We start from the raw sequence: 18,686 nt of genomic DNA, 5'->3' as shown, positions 1-18,686 counted from the left end.
TTACTTTCTTAAGAATTAATAAGGATGATTATTACGTTCCCCATGGCTCGAACATGCTCAATAATTATATTTGTAACTAGTTAAAAAGTAATAAAGGACAATTATATTTTGCCACTCTAAAATATACTTCCACTAATATTTACCATCTTGAACTTTCAAAATACAAAATTATCTCCTTAAACTATAACTTGCTTTTCACATTGCACCTTACTTTCTATTGCGATTATATTAACGCAAACCAAATGCAAGATTATTCGCAAGTAATAATATCTCGATGAGTTTGAAGTCGTTCCACAAGGAATTATTAGCACTAATGCAAAAACCTCTATTATTAAAAAGAACATAAAAATAGTTGTTTGTTTGTTTTTCCAACCAAAGATGGAGCAAAATAATATTAAAACTACAATTGAAAAAAACATAATAAATTTAAGAGAAATTAATGAGAAAAAACACTAGGATTCAAAGATCCACCTAATATTAATTTTATCTTATGAACTTGGGTTATTTTTAACTCAAATAGAATAGATAACTTACTCCCCTAATTGGAATATAGTACTCAAACAACTTGTAAACTAGATTGAATATGAGTGATTGAGCAAATAATTCAATTGGCATGCTATTGGGGAGTTTAACCATTTAATATATTCTCAAATTATAACAAATTAAGGAGTTCAAGCATTCGACATTTGTGGACCTTTTGATGCTCCATCTTTCGGTAAAGAAAAATATTATATCACCTTTATAGATTATTTTTCATGTTACACTTATATTTATTAATTTCATGAAAAATGTCAAGCAGTGGAAACTTTTGAGGTGTACATTACTAAGGTAGAAAAGCAATTAGAAAGAAAAGTGAAATCATTAAATTCAATAGAGGTGGTTAATATTATGAAAAGTATGATGAATTGGGGCAATGCCTAGGCCCATTTGCTAAACTCCTTGAAAAGCATGACATTTGTGCACAATACACTACGCCAGGAACACCACAGCAAAATGGTGTGGTTGAAAGACACAATTGTACTTCAATGAATATGGTTAGGAGTATGTTAAGTGATTCCATGCACATTACCCTTATCATTGTGGATGTATTCTCTTAAAATCATTGTATACTTATTAAACCGGGTTCCTAGTAAGGTGGTTCCAAAAACCCCTTTTGAACTGTAGACAGGAAGGAAACCAAGACACCTGCATGTTTGGGGTTGTCTAGTGGAGGCTAGAATTTATAATCCACATGAAAAGAAATTAGACTAAAAAACAATCAGTGATTACTTTATACATTACCCTGAAAAGTCTAAAGGGTATAGGTTCTACTATCCTAACCATAGTACGAGAATTGTGGAAACCGATAATGCTAGATTCATTGAAAATGATGAAATCAGTGAGAGTGATAATTTATGAAATGTGGATGTTCAAGAAGTTAGGGTACAAGTTCCACTATTTATAACTTCAAATGAAATTGTTGTTCTAGCAATTGTTGTATTGCCAAACAATGTTGAACAACAAATTAATGAATCACTATTCCATAATGAGATGCTCACCAATGAACATGTGGTAGAAGAACCACAAGAGGTAGCATCAAGAAGATCTCAAGGAAAAAGAAACTTTTTTATTTCTGAGGATTATATGGCTTATCTACATGAATATGATTTTGATATAGGAACAAGTATGGATCCGATTTTCATTTTCACAAGCCATAAAAAGTGTTGATTCTATTAAATGGATGGATGACAGGAAAGATGAAATGAAATCGATAGACCAAAATAAAGTCTGGGATCTCGTTGAATTGCCTAAAGGATACAAGAAAGTTGGTAGTAAGTGGTCTTTAAGACCAAGCGTGACTTTAATGGCAATATCAAATAATTTAAAACTAGACTTGTGGCCAAAGGTTTCACTCAAAAAGAAGGCATTGATTACCAAGATACCTTCTACCCTGTATCCAAGTACTCACTTAAAATCATTCTGACATTGGTAGCTCATTTTGTTTTGGAGTTGCACCAAATGGGTGTGAAAACTACTTTCATGAATGGGAGTTTAGAAGAGGATGTCTATATGGATCAACAAAAGGGTTTCTCCATCAAGGGTAAGGAACACTTACCTTGCAAACTTAAGATGTCAATATACAAACTTAAACAAGTTTCTCGACAATAGGAAGTTTATATTCCAAGATAGATCATGTGGACTGTTAGGGTTGTCTTAGAAAATATATATCGAAAGAGTTCTAGAGAGATTAAATATGGAGAAATGTTCTGCTAGGGTTGCCCTAGCTCAAAAAGGGGACAAATTTAGCCTTATGCAATACCCATAAAATGAATGGGAGCATAAACAAATGGAAGGAAGTCCTTAGGTTTCTGCAATTTGAAGTTTAATGTGTGCACAAACTTGTACAAGGCCCAACATTAGCTTTGTAGTTGGTATGCTAGGAAGATACTAAAGCAATCCAAGATTGGATCATTGGAAATCTACAAAGAAAGTAATGAGGTACTTGCAACACACAAAGGATTACATGCTTACATTTAGGAGATCTAATAAGCTTAAGGTCACTAGTCACTCACATTTAGATTTTGCTGGATGCATTGATAGTTGAAAGTCCACTTTTGGTTATTTTTTCATGTTAGTTGGAGGAGCAACATCATGGAAAAGTTTAAAACAAACTATCACTGCTGCATCCACTATGGAAGCTGTATTTGTAGCATGCTTTAAGGCCATAGTTCATGGATTGTGGTTGCGGAATTTTATCTCAATACTTGGAATTGTTAACTCAATTTCCAAGACATTAAGGACAAATTGAAAAATTGTAGCTCTCCATACTCCCACTAGTACCCTCTCTCTTTTCTCCTTCCCCATCCTTTTCCCCACGCCGTCACCACTCCCTTGCTCCCCACACCATCCTCCCCCCTACTTATCCATCCACCTTAGAGCAGCCTACCCAACATCATATACAACATCTGACCCATACCCTCCGCCCAAACATGGAGGTCTCTAACCTCATAACTCGAGCTAAGCGAATATCTTGCAAAGACGCCAGGCTCGAGCTCCCTCCAAACCAAAATCCCGACGACTCCCCAGAGCTTACTCTCCTTGCCAAGCTTATCACGCCCAAAGATATAAGCCTTTCCTACGTCAAAGATATCACCCTCAAAGCTTGGAAACTTGTCTACCCCATGGAAGTAAAGAAGCTTGACAAAAAGATATTCATGTTTTCCTTCCAGCACGAAGTGGATATGCACAAAGCTTTCTCCATAAGGCCGTGGTCTTGCAAAGGAGGACACCTCATCCTCAAAAAGGTGGAGTCCAGACACCACATGGCAAGAGGTCGACTTCACTAAATCCACTTTCTGGGTCCAAATCCAAGGACTCCCAACCTTATGAAGATCAGAGAGCAATCTGAGAAGAATAGGTGCTCATATTGGTCAGGTCCTTGAAGTGGATATAGTAGGAGAACCCAGAGGTAGCTGAAAAAATTCCTAAGGATACACATAGACATCCCAACAGAAAAGCTTATCATCCTAGAATTTTTCCTCCCCAGACCGAATAGGTTTGATGCATGGATTGGATTCAAGTACGAAAAACACCCAGATTGCTGCTACAAATGCGGTGTCATAGGGCATAAAGAAAAGTCCTGCATTTAAAACCTTTTCCAACTGTGCAACCCCGGCGGCTTCTACTTCAATGCGGCTAGCCCATGGCTCTGTCCCGAAAACAAGGACTATTCAATGGACGTGTTTGCTTGCCCCGAAGCACCATCTAGCGCCACCACTAGCATGGATGACCCACCAACTCATTCATTAGTGACAACTTGCAAAACCGTACCTAGTACACATCCTGGAGTCGTGCATACAACAACGTACAATACGACACCAGCAAACAGTACCATACCGTTAACCACTCACAGGACATGGCAGTCACACGAGAACCTCACCCTAAACACCAAATGGTAAGAGGTTGACTTCACTAAATCCACTTTCTGGGTCTAAATCCTAGGATTCCCAACCTTATGGAGATCAGAGAGCAATCTGAGAAGAATAGCTGCTCATATTAGTCAGGTCCTTGAAGTGGATACAGTAGGAGAACCCGGAGGTAGCTGGAAAAAATTCCTACGAATACGCATAGACATCCTAACAGAAAAGCCTCTCATCCTATAATTTTTCCTCCCCAGACCGAATAGGTGTAATGCATGGATTGGGTTCAAGTACAAAAAACTCGCAGATTGCTGCTACAAATGCGGTGTCATAGGGCATGAAGAAAAGTCCTGCATTTAAAACCTCTTCCAACTGTGCAACCCCAGCGACTTCCGCTTCAATGCGGCTAGCCCGTGGCTCCATCTCGAAAATGAGGACTATCCAATGGACATGTTTGCTCACCCCAAAGCACCATCTAGCGCCACCACAAGCACGGACAACCCGCCAGCTCATTCATCGGTGACAACTTGCAAAACCGTACCTAGTACACATCCTAGAGTCGTGCATACAACAACGTATAATGCGACGCTAGCAGACAGTACCATACCGTTACCCACTCACAGGACGTGGCAGCCACACGAGAACCTCACCACTACTATGCCACCTGTCAAACAAGCTCCGTCTAATAATCCTTGTTATACTGACCTGGAGACTTATCCAGGACTTGCTCACCATACACAGGCCAACCCAGTTGAAGACAAGGCCTATTTGAACCCCCCATAGAGTGAGCAAAATTTCAACTCCCATAGTCGCATCTAATTAATCCCAGTCTAAGTAAGCTCCAAGCCCAGTTGTTGCTCAACATTTATTAGTCCATCTCCACACCGTGCAAACTTGGACCACGTGCCAAACACGTCCCTTCCCCGTACCTCAAATAATAAGTCAGAACACCTAACTCCCTTATCTTCCACACTCCCCTCTTTCAGTCCCTCTTCCCCAGACGCCTCACACCCCCTCTCAGCCATAAACTCCGATAACCCCAAGCTCCAAACAATTGAATCTATATCACCACCTCTCCCTAACCATCTCAAGAGAAAAAGCACAGCAAAAGCACTTGGAACCTTCTCCAAATGCCTCAAAAATGCTATGTACAGACCGAAGCCAATATACTTTGATCTTGACTCCGCCACACTCATTCCCCAGTCAGGTTTGGAACATTTTTTGCTAAATGAAAACCAGAAGAACAAGGATGAGGCCACGAGTAAGTCTATCTTCCTAAGGTAATCTCCCCACTATTTTCACACATCTGGTTACTCTGTCACTCACACTTCTACAGCCGAGGAAGTAGGCCTTATCATGCCCCCACAGTTACCATGAAACTCCTCGGTTGGAACTGTCGAGGCATAGGCAACGCCTCGACAATTCGAGCCTTAAAGTCTCAAATAAAAAGGGCCAAGCCCAATTTAATTTTCCTGTTAGAAACTAAGTCTCTCACTAGTAAGATGGGTTTTGTTAGAAATGCTATTAGATTTAATAATATGTTAGTTGTTGAAGCTAATGGAAAAGCAGGGGGTCTGTGTATTTTGTGGAAGAGCGGTTGGTCCATCAGGGAGGTAGAATTCAACAAAAACCTCATTGTCGTTACCATCTCTGATGCTGTTTGCAAGTGGCTCATGGTCGGATTTTACAGCCCCCTTTACTTCTCAAAAAAGAAAAAGGCGTGGGAAGGCCTTACAACTCTTCTAAAGGCCCATCAAGGTCCCTAAATGTGCATGGACGACTTCAATTTCATACTCAATGAAGATGAGGCATTAAGGGGGAAGAAAGGCAGCTTATCTGATTCTGATTACCTCAACGAACTGATGTTTGAACTCGAGGCTATTGACTTGGGTTACACAGGCAGTAAGTATACATGGGAAAAAGCAAATGGGGTAGTGCCTCAATCAAGAGAAGGTTTGATAGGGGCATAGCAAACATCTTTTGGAGATTGGCTTTCCTAAGAGCTTACATCTCCTATCTGGGAGCCATCAGCTCTAACCATGCGCCAATTCTCCTTGACACCAATCCACAGTCCAATTTTGCTCATCGCCTGAAGTAACCTGGCTTAAAGACGATCGGTGTTCTTCTGTCATAGAAGCTACTTGGAATGAGAATATCATAGGATCAGAGTTTATCAAATTATACAAGAAGCAAGCCTCAACCAAAGACGCCCTGCGGAAGTGGAATAAAGAGGTCTTTGGAAACTACCAAGACAAAATAAACTCCTTACTTCAAAACATTAAGGCTATTCAAGCTGAACCTCCCTTGAAAAAGACTGGTCCTCTAGAAGAAGCACTTCAATCTAAATTATCTGAATGGCTTTTAAGAAGTGAATCTTTGTGGCACTAAAAATCTAGAGAGTTGTGGCTCAAGCTCGGAGACAGAAACACCAAGTTCTTCCATCTATCAGCAATCATTAGGCGTAAACAAAACAACATCGATGCAATCCGAGATGATAATGGTACTTGGCTCACAGATACTAATTCCATCAGAAGTCTATTCTTAGACAATTATAAAAATCTGTTCAATCAGGAGGATTACAACCTCCCACCTTATCTCGAGCACTTGATTCTCCCAAGCATCACTAAAGATGACAATACAGAGCTCTCGAGAATCCCCACCTTAGAGGAGATAAAATCCACCCTATTCAGTATGCAAGACCTAAAAGGGCCTAGACCGAATGGTTACCCTACCATCTTCTATAAACACCTCTGACTGACTATAGGGAATGACGTCATCAAGGCAATCACATCTTTCTTCCACAACGGATCCATGCCTAAGGAGGTAAATAGCTCTTTCATTTTCCTCATTCCTAAAGTTACTAATCCATCCATTGTTAATCATTTCAAACCTATAAGCTACTGCAACGTGGTTTACAAAATAATCTCTAAACTTCTAGTTACAAAGCTCAAACCACACCTTGACAAAATCATCTCCCTAGCTTAGTTTGGTTTTATCCCAAATAGATGGATTGTGGAGAACCAAGTCATCATCCAGGAGATGCTCCATAATTTCAAAACAAGCAAAACCAAACCTAGACTTATGGCAATCAAATTAGATCTCCAAAAAGCCTACGACCGAGTCAGTTGGAAGTTCATCAAGACAGTACTCCTCCACTTGGGATTTAACGAGACCTTCACTAGTTGGATTTTTTATACATATCGTCAGTCTCTTTCGAAATTATGGTCAACAGAGGCAAAACTGAGAGTTTTAAGCCTAGTAAAGGACAGAGGCAAGGAGACCCTCTCTCTTTTTATCTGTTCATACTTGGACAAAAGGTCCTCTCAAAGCTTCTTGATCAAGAGCTCAGGCAGAAGAGTATTAGCGGTATCAAGACAAGCAAAAGGGGGCCGATTATCACTCATGTGATGTATGCAGACAATATTGTTTTGTTTTTGAAAGCCACTAAAAAAGATGCAACTTCCATCTCTCGGATTCTAGAAAAATATTGCCTCTAGTCTGGTCAGCTTGTCAATAGGAACAAGTCCGGCATTTTTTCTCTAAGCACACTCAAAGACCTATACAAAGAAATATCAAAAACACCCTCCACATCAGGTCCATCAAAAAAGATGCTACATATTTAGGAGCACCTCTCCTCTTGACCAGAGCCCCATCTAAGGATTTTGCCTATCTACAAACCAAGTTAAAGGCCAGACTTGTAGGATGGAGAAGTAAATGTTTATCTTGGGCAGGAAGGGCAACTCTCATAAACTCAGTGGCCCAAACTATCCCCAATTACACCATTTCCACTTTCGACATACTAAACAAAATCTGTAATAACCTCGATTTAGCCACAAGAAGATTCTGGTGGAAACCCAAAAGTTAGGATGGTAAATTTATGGCTTGGAGGTCGTGGGACAAGATCTGCTACCAGAAAAAGCAGTAAGGCCTCGGATTCAAAAAAGCCAAAGATATCAACAATGCTTTATTAGCCAAACTTGCCCGGATGATTGCAGGGAAGAAAGATAGCCTTTGTATGAGTATACTGAGAGCAAAATATAAAGTCAGTAACAATTGGCTTCATTCTGACGCCTCTAAGCATGCATCACCAATTTGGAGGCCTATTGAACAAGCAAAGAAGGTCGTAGTAAATGGGGCATGTTACTCCATTGGGGATGGAACCTCCATCAATGTCTAGGAAGACCCTTGGGTCTCCTGGATACAAGGTGTTATTCCTACTCCAAAAGGTGGATCAGCTTCACATGAGCCAATGTTTGTGAACTAACTCATTAAGCCAAACCTCCATTATTGGAAGCCTAATTTTGTCAGGGAGTTGTTTAAGACCACTTTAGCACAAAAAATTCTCTCCATACCACTCCTACTCAAACCTACTTCAAGCAAATTTATTTGGATCCCCAACTCCAAAGGCTGGTTCTCGGTAAAATCAGCATACCTTGCCCTTCATGCTTCCACCTCCACACCCCTTAATTCTAGACTTAACTGGGTCAAACTATGGAATCTAAATGTCCCCGAAAGGATCAAAATCCTCCTATGGAAGATCAGAGTCAACGCGTTGCCTACTAGGGAAAATCTCATGCTAAGGCTTCAAATTGAGGGTTCAAGCTGCGTTTGTTGCAAGCAAGAGGTAGAAACGATCAGCCATTTATTCCTTAGATATCCTGCCTCCAGAGCCCTATAGTTCTCTGCTTGCTGGGGTCTCAAAACTGAACTCATCACTTCAACACACTTTGAGGACATTGCCAAACTCATGCTGGACCCTCCAAGTGGCTTCGAAACTACACACCAAAAATGGCAGTCATCTCTTATGATGGCCCTTACCATGGAAGAAATTTGGCACTGCAGGAACAATTTGCTGTATAACTTCACCTCTTGGGATGTAATCGCATCTACCCATCTCGTTCATAACAGGTTCCACGAATACTCCTCGCTTCATCCAATTATTGTTACCCCCTTGCCAGAGCCTCCTCACCAACTTTGGACCACCCCCCCCCCCTTTTTTAAACTAGATCAAGCTCACTGTAGATGCCGTCTTATCTGAATCTTATGCCGCCATCGCAGTTGTAGTTAGGAACCATCTCGGCATTCCAGTCAAGACCTAGGTAAGAACCACTAAGAAATCTTCACCACTCCTTGTTGAAACTGAATCTCTGCTATGGGCAATCCAACTCACCAAAGCCAAGAAATGGTGGCACGTGATCTTCAAAGGAGATTCCAAAATTTGCTTTGATGCCATTAATAGCCCCAACCTCCCCTGCTAGTGGACTCTACTCACTCCCCGCTCCAACATCCTCACTCCAGCAGATTGTTTTATTTCTGTTGCTTTCGTTTGGGTCAGAAGGTCTTGTAACGGTGTTGCACACCTTGCAGCTAAGTCTACACTTGAGTCTCGTTTTTCATTTTGCTTTAATAAGGATAATCTGCCCCTTGCCTTATCAGCTTGCTATAAGGCAGATTATCCCTTATGTATATTCTTTTTTTAAGTAATACATTGCAGATTATCAAAAAAAAAAAAAATCCAAGACATTAAGAATTTATTGTGATAACTCTGCAACTGTGTTTTTCTCTAAAAATGATAAGTATTCTAATGGTACAAAACACATGGAATTAAAGTACCTTACGATTAAGGAAGAAGTTTAGAAACAATGAGTGTCGTTAGAACACATAAGCACATAGCTTATGATTAAACTTCCTGCAACTTAAATAATGCTCCTAAGTGCAGAATTGTTGTGAAGTAATAATTCGGTAAGTCTGAGGTCAAATCCACAAGTAAAAGGGAATTGATTAGTAAACCACAAGAGAATAAAACTAAAACAATGACGTTTAATTGAAGAGATTTTGATGGTTTAGGGATCCATATACAACACATCTATTGGTAGTCTTAACAATATTTATTTTATAACTCAACTAAAATTCATATGATGGTTGATCTTAGTCAGATGATTTAACAATAAGAACTCAAGAATTAATTTTCTAAGGTAGTTTCATGAAATTGATTAATTATAGGAAAAACAAAACTACTGAATTAGTTTGCAGGGAATACTAAGCATTTAACGTGCTCGGAGTCTACAATAAATCAAATAATTATACAAAACTAAACAATTTTCTAAATGAATAAATCAATCAATAACATAGTAACATAAGCATTAAAACCATAAAACAATTGTTAAGAACATACTAATAAACAGTCGGATGTCACCCCTTGCCTTAACAAAGCTTTTAGCAAGTCATAATACATAAAACTCTAAAAACTATAAAGAAACTTTAAGAATACCTAAATTACGTTCTACGGCAGCTCTCCTATTGCCCTAAAGAACCTTTAAATAGGTCAAAAAATCCTATTACAAGTTGAATTCTCGTTTGGAGAAAATCTCAAGTTTTTAGGCTTCAATATTCCTACGTTTTTGGCCAATTTAACTTCCAAATTAGAACTTTTGGTAAACTATAAAGTTATAGCCCTTTAAGTTAAAGTTCCAGCCCAATTTGAATCATCTCGATTGGATATTAGAGCCGAAAGTTATGCCCAAAATACTAACTGGTGCACAAGCTGGAATCCTATTCCAAATTGGACTTGGATTTAATGCAAATTTCCTTTGATTCCTTGCTACAATTGGACTCGATTTTAATTAGGTTGGCCTTATTTAACTTCTTTGCCTCCTAAGAAATTTAAGGAACATGTTAATCTAATGGGTCTCAAACATAGAACATGACAGTTGTTATTTTTAATATTGTCTTATGATTTTAACACTTGGAGGTATCATTAAATGCATTTTTTATTATTCCTGTTTATTTTACATACGTACATATATGATAATGAATGAATAATAACATAAATAGTCTCTAACAAAAGAGACATTATTGTTGGACCTTTAAGTCACTTCTCATTTATAGGCTATATATTAAACAAGTTGCTAGTGTTATAGTACATGGAAGAAACTATGTCGTATAATTGATATGGAACCGCCATGACTCACATTAGTAGATTGTTTAATTATAGTATTGTGATAACTAAATTAAAGTAAAATAGGATATGTACCATTGTGCATCTAATAGTTAATCTTATTAAACCTTGACGTAAGCTATCATTAGGCCAAGTGGGAGAATGTAAGACTAAATTGTCCCGTTTGATAACGTATTCATTTCACAACTTCATGTATGTTATGGTTTAATAAGAATTTACATGTCCTTAAAACATTGGTTAATAGAGAAAGTAAATTTCCTAAGTAACTCCAATTTTGATGGACAAGTGGATGTTACATGTACAAGAAATTTGGTCCTCTTCTGCCTTAAAAAAAAAAAAACACACACACACACACACACACATTCAAGTATCTCATCGTATACACTGAATAGTTAAAGAGAAAAGAATGTCAAGAGAAAGAAACCAATTCTGTAAGAATTAAGTGTCTTTTATACTGAGATTTGGTCTTAAGAAAATTTCAGTAATGGATCAAGATAAGCTTTATATTTAATTTATGTAGCTGTGAAATCTATATATATATATCTATATATATATAATAATAATAGGTAAAACTGAGAGAAACTCAAATAAGAATTCTAAATTAGAGTTCTAATTTTGTACCATGTATCCTAAATTATTTATTCTTAAAGAGTTTTATTTCTTAATTTTAGAATCAAATGTGGGACCACATCATAAATATTCATCCAAGTGAGTTATTAAGTACAAAAACTAAAGAATTTAGAATATATGAATCGTAAAAAAAAATACTTTATAATAATTTTAATAAATAAAATATGAACAATTTACATTTTATACCTAATAATATCCTTACAATTTTTTTAAAGAATTAACAAAATATAAAATGGTTATCAATAGTATTTAAATTATATATATATATATATATATATATATGAATTATATTATGCATCTTATTATATATCTTTAAGTATATCCATGCATATACATGGAGATACAAGCTAATTATGATAATTCAAGATCCTAAAATTTACATTATGGTTGTTTATAATCTAACAAAATAAAGAAAAAATTTACATCTCTTAGCCTTTGTCCAACATCTCTAGAAAAAAGAGTTGGATCAAACCAATTAGTCAGAAACTATTGTTTTGGGCGGGCCAGGTTTTAATATATTTGTGTTTTCTTAAAAAGTGTAAATGAAAAATATTATACTTTATGAGGAAGGAGCAAACGAAAATCATGTGAAGATTCTTGATTCAATGTGTTTGAAATATTGAACTTCTTAATTATATATTCCTTTTTTTTATAAGTAACTTCTTAACATTATGAGTTTTAATTAGATTTCATTCTTTCATATACGATTCTATAAAGCTTAATTGATAGGAAAATTGTAATAAAAATTGAGAATGTCTAATGCTTGATTTTAATATTACAAGAATGAATTAAAATAAGACGTTTATATTTTCTCTATAATATATTTATATAGCTTTATTCTCATTAATGAGATTATTGGGGATTTTTTTTTTTTTTTTTTTGAAGTGTGAACCTCTTGAGTATTAGAATTTGACAGATTCGACACATTTTTTGTTTCTTTTGAGAGGAAGGGAGCAAGAGGCTCATAATTTTTGGGGGCCAAAATCCTGGGAAAAAAATATTAATTTTCTTAGATAATTTTTGGCTTACTTAAAGTGTGGTCTTCTTGAATATTAGAAATTTTTTTAATCTTTTGAGAGGAAGGAGTTCATAATTCTTTGGGGATCAAAATCCCAAAAAAAAAAAAAGTTTTATTTTTCTTAAGGGATATATATATATATATATATATATATTTATTTATTTATTTATTTATTGGCAGTGAGGATTTTAAGTTCCTAAAAGGAGTTGGAAAACTTTTCTAAATGGGTTTACCTTTGGTCGGCCCACCCACTCTTCTTTTTTGTGGTTAAACTTGTGATTGACGAAGAAGGCAGTGGGTGCTTATGATGTGCATTGCAGAGAAATTTTTTCTGATTGAGATAGGCTAGGCTATAAGTCCTGTCAAGCTCAATTTTGATTCATCATAATTCTCTACTAAGTTTACTAAATCAAGTGGCTGCAATGTAGATGAATGGGGTGCAAGGTGGTCTATTAGTACACTTTCTGAAATTTCTTTTCGTTTCTTTTCATGAATTATCAACTTTTCTATATAATAAAAACTGGCTTTTATGGTCATCCTGAGAACAAATGATCCCATTCTCTTAAAACTGCAATTTCAGATGGGATTTTGAGAATGCATGAAATACAAATATATTGAATTAAGTTGTTCGTTTCTTGAAATTAGCTTGGTAGCAGTAATTTAATTTCAAAAGCACATAACACAAACTTAAGGGAATAATAACCTAAGGTCATTCAAGTGCTTTTTTTGCTACTCATGAACTTCAACTTTACTAAGTGCCCTTATGGCACATGATAGGACTTCTTTCGCTAGACCTACTTCGCAAATTGAAATGGCAAATCTTGGTTGAAGGAGAGGGCAAAACTGAATTAAATTTTGACCCATGGGATCCGTATTTGCTTTTCCATTGTACTACAAACTAGAACTCAATATACAATGAAAATGTAATAGGCATGTAACATTTCGACTAAATTCTTAGAGTCTTGACTCTTCGCTTAAATCCATGCCTGCTCTTTTCACAAAATATAATACTACACCAAGAAGATTCATATAAGCTTAGAACCATCACATTTTGAATCAAAAAATTTAACTAAAAATAACTAACCTTAGCCAAATTCAAACCCAATTTTTTTAGAAAAAAAAAAAAATCAATCAATATATTAATATCAAGGACTCGCTCATTTTTGTTAAAGAATCATCTGCATTGCTGCCTGCGAAAATTCCTCTCAGAAAGAGCTCTTGTTAGTAAAGATTTCAACCTTCTAGCCCCTGGTCCAGGCTTCAAAACACCATAATTCTCACTTTGCAAAGCTGAACATGTATTATAAATCTCTCCACTCCCAGAACACCACCCACCATATGTAAAATGTCTGTGGTGTCTTTTGAGAAGCAGTCGATCAATTTTGTCAAGAACTCTGTCATTTTTCTTGAACTTCCTCGCAAAAGGGCGGTTGCTTAGAACCGCGCCTCTATAATCTTTAAGTCCAAGGGACCTTGGGTGCTGCTTTGGTGGATTATCCCATGTAATGTAGCGGAGGTCATGGTTAACTGTAGTGTTCCTGTAGTCTTCAGAATTGCACGTCAGAGTCTGGAAATATCCCTCAGGAGATGATACAAAGTTGGTATAGTAGAGGAGGAGAGTCCTTGGCAAATTGTCCCAGCCCACTATGCAATACTCAGCAAAAGATCTTGACAGTATAGTCCAAGCTGAACCTGGTTTGTGGATGGCAATAAAAACAACATAAATAAAAAAGAAATCACCATCTTAAAAAAGGTAATTGTTCACAATAGACATAATAATATCACTAATCAAATAGGTTTCACGCGTATATGATGCTTTGTATGGCAATCTTGGAAATGATAAGGTTCTCTATTGGACTGGATTTTTCTGTGTTGTTGAGGAGCAAGTTAAAGAAAAAAAAAATATATATATATATATATATATAAAACTATGAAATTTCCTCCAATATAAACTATCATTTACATGATTCGCCAATCATCACACTAATTGGATGACTATGCGCTAAATTGGTGCATTTTCCCTTCAGTGACAGCTATATGAAGCAAGTTGTTTATTCTGTATCAATGTTGATTTTCAAGTAATTTTGGCTATCTTGGGTGTCCATTTTAAACAAAAGGTGCGGCCATAGCACATTTGTTGGATGAGCCGTTGGAGAGATCTGGTTAGGAGATAGAATTTTTGTTCCTGACAAGTTAGATTGAATTCTATGAAAATCAAATGTTTCTAGCATTTTCCCAACAATCTTCCTTGTAAACAATTCTATGATTTTAGGTAGTCAAATAACTATAAGGGAAGAAATCAAACATTATCCATCAATAGTTCATAAGAGAAATTGCAATTATTTTCCCTTTTAAAGAAAGTATATATATATATATATGAAGAAGAAATGTAAGACAGAGAGCCATTTTTAGTATTATACATGTATTCTTTCCATGTTCTGGGAACCAGACAAGGGACACCCATCACAATTGTTTGGAATATTGGAATCTAATGAACTGAGAATTCCATTGTTTCTATATAAGGTTAAAGAAAAATGTCCTATTATAAGTTAAGCATTCATAATCTCATTAGCTCTGAGAATAAATAACTGTAGGTTGTGTTTGGAACTAGCTCTTGTACAAGAAATATTTCATATATAACATAAATTAAAATAAGAAGATATGGAATTCACATAAATAAATAAAAAAACAATGTCTTTTATATTTCTAGCATTAAATCTCCACTCTCCCTTCGGCTTTTTTGTTATCTAACTCCTACAAACAAAGATTATTCCATCCATAAATTAATAAATTACATAGTCTAAAAACAATGTTTTTTTATTTATTGAAAACATCCATTTTCTCAGCTTTGTAAGACACTCCGTACAGGTAGGAAAGCATTTTGACAGACACCAAGGTTATAAATGAATAAGACACTCCACGCATGTGCATTTTCTAGATCATGCAGCTTCACATATGCAAGTGTCAGTCCATTATCCTTTCTCTTCAAGTTCTAATAATAAATGGATCTACATATCAAAAACGGTGACAAATGTTTGATTATATAAGAATTCATTAATTTGGATTCTTTTTCCTAGGTGCCCCATTCTTTTACTGTCATGAAGTTTGAGGCTTCCCAACTTATCTTTTGAGATTGAACTTGTAAGTCATTATATTTGCTGATTGTTTTGTGGGCAGTTAGGTATGATAAGTTGGTTGTGGGGTTTAATTCATAGCCGACAAATTAGGTGCAAATTCTAGAGAATACTTATGACATTTCATTCATTCAACCACATGTTCTTTTCAATTATTATATTTATTAAAATGCTTTTGATTCAGTTTGGCTTCCCAACTAGAAATTCGCTTCCAAGTTGACATTGATGCTTCACAGAAACGTGTTTCCCAAGTACTCTACTTTTTAATTTTACAATGGCATCTTACTCAGCTACCACTTTAAGCAAATTAGGAGTCGTTTGGTAACGTTGTTTTAGTATTTTTTTTTAAATACGTATGGGTGAAAAAGTGTATGAAAATATATGTAATGTTATTTAAAAACTAAAAATATGTTATTAAACTACTCTGCCCAACAGTCCTGGTTATTCTTACAACTTTTACAAGCACATCACTATTTTTATGACAGTACCCACTAAAATAGTACATAAAAATAGTTATGTGCTTGTAAAAGTGGTAAAAATGAAATTTCATTCGGCCAACTGGTTTTCAATTGGGTCCTTAGCTTGAGGTTTTCACGTTCCATCAATTTAGTCTTGAAAAGAATTTGATAGCAGTAAAAATAATGACAGCCTGTATTTCAATTTCATTAAGGGTTATAGTTTTCAGAATTTGGAAAGCACAAGAAGACAATTTTAAATAAGTGGTAACATATGGCCCCAACCGACAAAAATAATTTACTATGTTAATGTATGTACTGTGTACTTGGGGTACCAATATCATGACATGTGTGTGGTCACTTCAGTAGAATTCACATGCTATTTACAACTGATAAGTTATCAATAAAAGAATAAAGAAAAAAAAATGCATTCTTTAAATTTACTATGATTGTCTTTTTTTGAGTAAGTTAACTGTTAGACAGAGGGTAGCAGGAGGTTCAGACTTACGAGAATAAAATAAAAAGCAAAAGATTTGGGAAAACCTGTATAAAGCTTAAAAGCTGTTGGGAGAGTCCTCTGCTTAATAACCCACCAAATCTCAGATTTGGTGTGGCTATAGAGTGCTGGGTCTATTATGACTGGCTTGGCTCTTTTATTCCTGTATGAAATATGCATTTGTAAAATCAGATATTGCTCATACAGCATTGAATAAAATATCATTATATTCTTCAACAAAAAATTTTGATAATTAGTAAAATTGTAAAAATAATTAAAGACACTCACAGCTTCCAACCCAATCTACCGCTGTGCTGTATGAAATTTAGATTTCTTGGCAAATCAGAGAAGGCATGAATCAGATCTGAAAATTAGAAAAAGGTAAACAAGTTACAAGAAAATCAATCTAGTACATAAATTTGAAGGAAAAAAAAGGGCAAAAAAGCAAAAAAATAGAGGGCACTCACCCTACCATCTTGAGTGACTAAAGGATAGTCAGAAGCACTAAGGTTTATGAACCAATCCCATTTGCAAGTCCTCAAGAGTATAGCCATTGCATGAAGAGTGGTGGCAAGCATGGTTGGACCTCTATATGTGACCAAGTTTGGCTTTTTAACAATCCAAACATTACCCACTTGGCTGAAAACTTGGTCACTAGCCACAAACTTCGCTATATCACGATGCTCCCACGCAGGTGCACCGTGATCCAAGTGAATCAAATAGTAATTCCCCGGATGATATAGTGCACGTACCAAACGTTTTAGCTTTACAGTATCACCTTTGGAGGCTGAAATGAGGTAGGCGAATGTTGTAGGATATGATGTTATGTTAGTTTTTTGTATGTTGAAGTAGTTCATAATGGGCCTAAAGCTAGAGACGGGTATGGTTAGTCTGGTTGGAATGTAGAGAAGAGAGAAAAGCATTGCGGTTAGCATGAAGCAAAACATGAAAATTTTGATCATACCCATAATTAGTGTGAAAACATCTGAAAGAGAGTTCGGAGAGAAATATAGATTGAGGTGGAGTATTTGTCTAGTAAGGTTTGGGAGGTTAGGTGGTTAAATGGTTAACGTTGGAGAGCTGCAAGTTTGCTAAAGATTGAGACTGGAAGAGAAGGGGAAGGGAATAATGAAAAGGATGGGAAGTGTGTGGATGACATTTTCGGGTTCCTTGCTTTGAAGCTAAGGCCTCCATTTGTCCTTCACCATAAATAAATGTCCTACTTTGCTAATATATATATATATATATATATATATATATATATTTATTGATTGATGGTGGGACTCGTGGGAATAGTTTCACTGTGAGTATTGAGTATCACAAGTGACCACTTTTATTTTTCAAAACAAATCTTATAATTGATGAAATAGTTTACTGTGAACCGTGAATAGATTACTTTGAAATTTATTGTGAAAAAAATTAAAGAAAAAAAGAAGAAGCATGAGTTGATTAGGGAACCAAACAATGAATCAGTGCTTAGATTCCAATGGACTTTTCACATTTCAGAATTCAGAGTGGAAGTGAGCTATGAAATCTTCCAGACGATGTGGATAAAGCACGGTGTTTTACCGAATTGCCCTAACTATTGTAGCTTGGATGTCGGCATCTTTCCGATTCATCAATCCTTTCTTTCTTTTAAAAAGTTAAAGATTCTTTTTTTGGGTCTAAAAGATGAAAGGTAGTTGGCAATGCATATTTCATATTTCGCATTGCTACATTTTTGTGTTTTCTTGGGCTGAGCGGATTGTAGTTATGTTGAGAAGGCCGATCTATAACCCAAACGGGCCAGTATATATAAGTTGTTGGGTTGGTTGAGCAAGTTCATAATGGTACTTTATTTTGAACTCAAAGAAGCCTAAAAAGCTAACTGCCTTTCGGCTTTTCTTTACGTGGCAAAAAAAAAAAAAACAAAACAAAACAAAACAAAATTAAAGAAGCAATTCTATAAATAATAACAAAGTACTACTACCGCACACCTTTGGTGTGATGGTCATACTACAAGTATAAGTATTTGTGGAGTGTTGGGGGTAAGGACCGGGGTTCAAGTCTCCAGAAGAGAACTTCACACATATATACACTTAAATTAGACTAAAGTA

At 36.0% G+C, this 18,686-nt stretch overlaps 2 protein-coding genes across 2 annotated transcripts; one reads left to right on the top strand and one right to left on the bottom strand.

Moving 5' to 3' along the window:
• Positions 1-5,671: 5,671 nt before the first annotated feature.
• Positions 5,672-6,287, top strand: LOC142609043 (uncharacterized). Its single transcript, XM_075780686.1, has 2 exons — positions 5,672-5,852; positions 5,971-6,287. Exons 1-2 carry the CDS (start codon positions 5,672-5,674, stop codon positions 6,285-6,287), a joined length of 498 nt encoding a protein of 165 aa, XP_075636801.1.
• A 7,187-nt stretch (positions 6,288-13,474) lies between these two features.
• LOC142611222 (beta-glucuronosyltransferase GlcAT14A) lies at positions 13,475-17,798 on the bottom strand. The gene is made up of 4 exons (XM_075783273.1): positions 17,063-17,798; positions 16,879-16,954; positions 16,638-16,753; positions 13,475-14,197 (listed from the first exon to the last, which is right to left on the bottom strand). The coding sequence occupies exons 1-4, from the start codon at positions 17,556-17,558 to the stop codon at positions 13,680-13,682; spliced, it is 1,206 nt and encodes a 401-aa protein (XP_075639388.1). The 5' UTR covers positions 17,559-17,798; the 3' UTR covers positions 13,475-13,679.
• Between the last annotated feature and the right edge of the window lie 888 nt (positions 17,799-18,686).

The sequence above is a fragment of the Castanea sativa genome, chromosome 9, assembly GCF_040712315.1.
Source record: "Castanea sativa cultivar Marrone di Chiusa Pesio chromosome 9, ASM4071231v1".
In the NCBI taxonomy this organism is placed as follows: domain Eukaryota; kingdom Viridiplantae; phylum Streptophyta; class Magnoliopsida; order Fagales; family Fagaceae; genus Castanea; species Castanea sativa.
The sequence above is the reverse complement of the archived record's forward strand: the minus strand, read 5'-3'. Positions and strand labels throughout refer to the sequence as shown.